The sequence below is a fragment of the Coregonus lavaretus genome (assembly GCF_964263955.1).
Source record: "Coregonus lavaretus genome assembly, contig: HAP1_SCAFFOLD_5775, whole genome shotgun sequence".
NCBI lineage: Eukaryota > Metazoa > Chordata > Actinopteri > Salmoniformes > Salmonidae > Coregonus > Coregonus lavaretus.
Genome location: NW_028164122.1, coordinates 30996 through 37476, shown reverse-complemented (window position 1 = coordinate 37476; position 6481 = coordinate 30996). Strand labels below are relative to the sequence as shown.

At 50.5% G+C, this 6481-nt stretch overlaps 1 protein-coding gene across 1 annotated transcript; it reads left to right on the top strand.

Moving 5' to 3' along the window:
• Nucleotides 1–923: 923 nt before the first annotated feature.
• On the top strand, nucleotides 924–4346 carry LOC311117437 (uncharacterized protein; the record flags this gene model as incomplete). Its single annotated transcript, XM_084192369.1, has 3 exons — nucleotides 924–1048; nucleotides 1863–2358; nucleotides 2976–4346. Coding segments are annotated over 3 exons (1992 nt in total), but the record flags the coding sequence as incomplete, so codon positions are not given.
• Nucleotides 4347–6481: the final 2135 nt, after the last annotated feature.

The window sequence follows — 6481 nt, the reverse complement described above, 5'->3', positions numbered from 1 at the left end:
TATTAATGTAGGTGTAATAATCTGGGTCTGTATATTAATGTAGGTGTAATAATCTGGGTCTGTGTATTAATGTAGGTGTAATAATCTGGGTCTGTGTATTAATGTAGGTGTAATAATCTGGGTCTGTGTATTAATGTAGGTGTAATAATCTGGGTCTGTGTATTAATGTAGGTGTAATAATCTGGGTCTGTGTATTAATGTAGGTATAATAATCTGGGTCTGTATATTAATGTAGGTGTAATAATCTGGGTCTGTGTATTAATGTAGGTGTAATAATCTGGGTCTGTGTATTAATGTAGGTGTAATAATCTGGGTCTGTGTATTAATGTAGGTGTAATAATCTGGGTCTGTGTATTAATGTGTGTGTAATAATCTGGGTCTGTGTATTAATGTAGGTGTAATAATCTGGGTCTGTGTATTAATGTAGGTGTAATAATCTGGGTCTGTGTATTAATGTAGGTGTAATAATCTGGGTCTGTATTAATTTAGGTGTAATAATCTGGGTCTGTGTATTAATGTAGGTGTAATAATCTGGGTCTGTGTATTAATGTAGGTGTAATAATCTGGGTCTGTATATTAATGTAGGTGTAATAATCTGGGTCTGTATATTAATGTAGGTGTAATAATCTGGGTCTGTATATTAATGTAGGTGTAATAATCTGGGTCTGTGTATTAATGTAGGTGTAATAATCTGGGTCTGTGTATTAATGTAGGTGTAATAATCTGGGTCTGTGTATTAATGTAGGTGTAATAATCTGGGTCTGTGTATTAATGTAGGTGTAATAATCTGGGTCTGTATATTAATGTAGGTGTAATAATCTGGGTCTGTGTATTAATGTAGGTGTAATAATCTGGGTCTGTATATTAATGTAGGTGTAATAATCTGGGTCTGTGTATTAATGTGTGTGTTCTCTGTCCTCTAGAACCTGCGTGTTCGCTGTAGTGACGGAGTAGAGTTCTACACCCGCTCGGCTCAGAAGGTCCGAGGGTCCCTCAGTCAGAGATACATGCTCATAGACGGAGACAGAGCTGTGACTGGATCATACAGGTACCCTGACCCCTGACCCTCAGTCAGAGATACATGCTCATAGACGGAGACAGAGCTGTGACTGGATCATACAGGTACCCTGACCCCTGACCCCTGACCCTCAGTCAGAGATACATGCTCATAGACGGAGACAGAGCTGTGACTGGATCATACAGGTACCCTGACCCCTGACCCTCAGTCAGAGATACATGCTCATAGACGGAGACAGAGCTGTGACTGGATCATACAGGTACCCTGACCCCTGACCCCTGACCCTCAGTCAGAGATACATGCTCATAGACGGAGACAGAGCTGTGACTGGATCATACAGGTACCCTGACCCCTGACCCCTGACCCTCAGTCAGAGATACATGCTCATAGACGGAGACAGAGCTGTGACTGGATCATACAGGTACCCTGACCCCTGACCCCTGACCCTCAGTCAGAGATACATGCTCATAGACGGAGACAGAGCTGTGACTGGATCATACAGGTACCCTGACCCCTGACCCTCAGTCAGAGATACATGCTCATAGACGGAGACAGAGCTGTGACTGGATCATACAGGTACCCTGACCCCTGACCCTCAGTCAGAGATACATGCTCATAGACGGAGACAGAGCTGTGACTGGATCATACAGGTACCCTGACCCCTGACCCTCAGTCAGAGATACATGCTCATAGACGGAGACAGAGCTGTGACTGGATCATACAGGTACCCTGACCCCTGACCCTCAGTCAGAGATACATGCTCATAGACGGAGACAGAGCTGTGACTGGATCATACAGGTACCCTGACCCCTGACCCCTGACCCTGTATGTTCTGTCTCCTCAGCTTCACGTGGTCGGCGTCTCGTCTGGACCGGAACCTGATCACGGTTTTGAGCGGTCAGGCAGTTGAGACATTCGACAAACAGTTCCGTGACCTCTACATGACCTCTAGGGGCGTGTCCCTCGCCAAGGTTCCGCTGGAGGAGGAGCCTATCCCCGACTTCACCCCCACCGCCGCCCCCGCCCCTGTCTCCGCAGCCGTTGCTAGGAAACTCATCAACCCTAAATACGCCCTCGTTACGGCACAGGCTAAAGCTAACAATGCTAGCCCAGCCAGCTCCGCTAACGACTCTAGCAACAAGAACTCCACTACCCAGAATCCACTGGGACGGGTTCTAAAGCCTGCCAGAGAGCCAGTGGAGGCCCCGCCCCTCCACCCAGGACTAGCCAATCTGGAGAAGGCGTACTTGATCATGTACCTGCCCACCTGGCCGGAGCCAGACCCTCCCAGCGACGTGATTGGCTTCATCAACGTGAGAGACGCGTCCCGCCCCCAACAGGTATGTTACTCTCTACTTTTCCCCTTTCTCCTAACCCTAACCCTTTCTCCTAACCCTAACCCTTTCTCCTAACCCTAACCCTTTCTCCTAACCTTAACCCTTTCTCCTAACCTTAACCCTTTCTCCTAACCCTAACCCTTTCTCCTAACCCTAACCCTTTCTCCTAACCTTAACCCTTTCTCCTAACCCTAACCCTTTCTCCTAACCCTAACCCTTTCTCCTAACCCTAACCCTTTCTCCTAACCCTAACCCTTTCTCCTAACCCTAACCCTTTCTCCTAACCTTAACCCTTTCTCCTAACCCTAACCCTTTCTCCTAACCCTAACCCTTTCTCCTAACCCTAACCCTTTCTCCTAACCCTAACCCTTTCTCCTAACCTTAACCCTTTCTCCTAACCCTAACCCTTTCTCCTAACCCTAACCCTTTCTCCTAACCTTAACCCTTTCTCCTAACCTTAGCGTTGGACCTGACTGATAATGTATCTGACCCTAACAGGTCCACCTCTCCCTTCAGTCTGCCTGATAAACCCCTAACCCCTAACCTCTGACCCTAACAGGTCCACCTCTCCCTTCAGTCTGCCTGATAAACCCCTAACCTCTAACCTCTGACCCTAACAGGTCCACCTCCAGAGAAGTCAACAGTTTGAGACCAGCCAGGCCATCAGGTTCAGCTCTCCCTTCAGTCTGCCTGATAAACCCCTACCTGAGACTGCTACACTACGGAATACACAGACACCTGATACACAGACACCTGATACACAGACACCTGACATACAGACACCTGATACACAGACACCTGACACACAGACACCTGACACACAGACACCTGATACACAGACACCTGATACACAGACACCTGATACACAGACACCTGATACACAGACACCTGACACACAGACACCTGACATACACACACCTGACATACAGACACAACCCCCCAAGCAGACACAACCCCCAAAGCAGACACAACCCCCCAAGCAGACACAACCCCCCAAGCAGACACAACCCCCAAAGCAGACACAACCCCCCAAGCAGACACAACCCCCCAAGCAGACACAACCCCCCAAGCAGACCCAACCCCCCAAGCAGACACAACCCCCCAAGCAGACACAACCCCCCAAGCAGACCCAACCAGACTCCCCTGAGGAAGACCTCTCCAATACCCCACCTCAACATCCAGTCATACACACACCTACAGAGACACACACTGATACACACACCCCCAGCCCTGATACACCCCCCCCCATCCCTGATAAACACACCCCCAGCCCTGATACACACCCCCCCATCCCTGATAAACACCCCCCCAGCCCTGACACCCCCAGCCCTGATAAACACACCCCCAGGCCTGACACATACCCCTCCACCCCTCCCATCCCTAAACCTCGCACCCTGCAGCTCCTCCTTAGCCCCGCCCACTCTCACCAGTCTGGCCAACCACAGGTCAGCCTGATCCCCAGGACCGACAGCCAATCAGGGACACCGCTTGCCTCTATCAGCCAATCAGAAACACTGATGGATACCAAGTCCCGCCCCGGACAGAGAGAAGAGAAAGAGGAGGAGGAGGGGCTAGAGGAGGAGGAGGGGCTAGAGGGGAGGAGGAGCAGTAGCAGCAGTCGTCATGATGACGCAGACAGCACCACGGCGCTATGTGACCAGACAGCCAATGACAACGCGTCGTCTGACGACTCCTACTACGAGTGCGATGAATCAGACCCCACAGAACCCTCGCTGGTGGCCAATGGGGTAACAGCAGGGTTGGGCCGGGTTGGCGAGGGTCATCGTCATGGAGACAGGGTCAACGTGATGGCGAGGTTCTCCCAGAGCATGCTGGACCTTCGGCCTCGCAGCCAATCAGACGACAGGGGCGTTCTAATGAACCAATCACAGGACCGAAGGGGCCAACAGACACGCCCACCGCCACACAGACACATCGGACAGGTGAGAGACACACAAACACTCAAACCAGGGTTTAATAACCCTAACTAGGAGTGGTCAAGATCAGCCATAGGGGTCAAAAAGGTCCGGTCCATGAGGCCATAGGGGTCAAAAAGGTCCGGTCCATGAGGCCATAGGGGTCAAAAAGGTCCGGTCCATGAAGCCATAGGGGTCAAAAAGGTCCGGTCCATGAAGCCATAGGGGTCAAAAAGGTCCGGTCCATGAAGCCATAGGGGTCAAAAAGGTCCGGTCCATGAAGCCAGAGGGGTCAAAAAGGTCCGGTCCATGAAGCCATAGGGGTCAAAAAGGTCCATGAAGCCAGAGGGGTCAAAAAGGTCCGGTCCATGAAGCCATAGGGTCAAAAAGGTCCGGTCCATGAAGCCAGAGGGGTCAAAAAGGTCCGGTCCATGAAGCCATAGGGGTCAAAAAGGTCCATGAAGCCAGAGGGGTCAAAAAGGTCCGGTCCATGAAGCCATAGGGTCAAAAAGGTCCGGTCCATGAAGCCAGAGAGGTCAAAAAGGTCCCGTCCATGAAGCCATAGGGGTCAAAAAGGTCCATGAAGCCAGAGGGGTCAAAAAGGTCCGGTCCATGAAGCCATAGGGGTCAAAAAGGTCCCGTCCATGAAGCCATAGGGGTCAAAAAGGTCCATGAAGCCAGAGGGGTCAAAAAGGTCAGGTCCATGAAGCCATAGGGTCAAAAAGGTCCGGTCCATGAAGCCAGAGGGGTCAAAAAGGTCCGGTCCATGAAGCCAGAGGGGTCAAAAAGGTCCCGTCCATGAAGCCATAGGGGTCAAAAAGGTCCCGTCCATGAAGCCATAGGGGTCAAAAAGGTCCGGTCCATGAAGCCATAGGGGTCAAAAAGGTCCATGAAGCCATAGGGGTCAAAAAGGTCCGGTCCATGAAGCCATAGGGTCAAAAAGGTCCGGTCCATGAAGCCATAGGGTCAAAAAGGTCCGGTCCATGAAGCCAGAGGGGTCAAAAAGGTCCCGTCCATGAAGCCATAGGGGTCAAAAAGGTCCATGAAGCCAGAGGGGTCAAAAAGGTCCGGTCCATGAAGCCATAGGGGTCAAAAAGGTCCCGTCCATGAAGCCATAGGGGTCAAAAAGGTCCATGAAGCCAGAGGGGTCAAAAAGGTCCGGTCCATGAAGCCATAGGGTCAAAAAGGTCCGGTCCATGAAGTCAGAGGGGTCAAAAAGGTCCGGTCCATGAAGCCATAGGGTCAAAAAGGTCCGGTCCATGAAGCCAGAGAGTTGATATGTCCGGTCCATGAAGCCAGAGAGTTGATATGTCCGGTCCATGAAGCCAGAGAGTTGATATGTCCGGTTCATGAAGCCAGAGAGTTGATATGTCCGGTTCATGAAGCCAGAGAGTTGATATGTCCGGTTCATGAAGCCAGAGAGTTGATATGTCCGGTTCATGAGGCCAGAGAGTTGATATGTCCGGTTCATGCGGCCAGAGAGTTGATATGTCCGGTTCATGCGGCCAGAGAGTTGATATGTCCGGTTCATGCGGCCAGAGAGTTGATATGTCCGGTTCATGAGGCCAGAGAGTTGATATGTCCGGTTCATGAAGCCAGAGAGTTGATATGTCCGGTTCATGAAGCCAGAGAGTTGATATGTCCGGTTCATGAAGCCAGATTGTTGATATGTCCGGTTCATGAGGCCAGAGAGTTGATATGTCCGGTTCATGAAGCCAGAGAGTTGATATGTCCGGTTCATGAAGCCAGAGAGTTGATATGTCCGGTTCATGAAGCCAGATTGTTGATATGTCCGGTTCATGAAGCCAGAGAGTTGATATGTCCGCTTCATGAGGCCAGAGAGTTGATATGTCCGGTTCATGAAGCCAGAGAGTTGATATGTCCGCTTCATGAGGCCAGAGAGTTGATATGTCCGGTTCATGAGGCCAGAGAGTTGATATGTCCGGTTCATGAGGCCAGAGAGTTGATATGTCCGGTTCATGAGGCCAGAGAGTTGATATGTCCGGTCATGAGGCCAGAGAGTTGATATGTCCTGTTCATGAGGCCAGAGAGTTGATATGTCCGGTTCATGAAGCCAGAGAGTTGATATGTCCGGTTCATGAAGCCAGAGTGTTGATATGTCCGGTTCATGAAGCCAGAGAGTTGATATGTCCGGTCCATGAAGCCAGAGAGTTGATATGTCCGGTCCATGAAGCCAGAGAGTTGATATG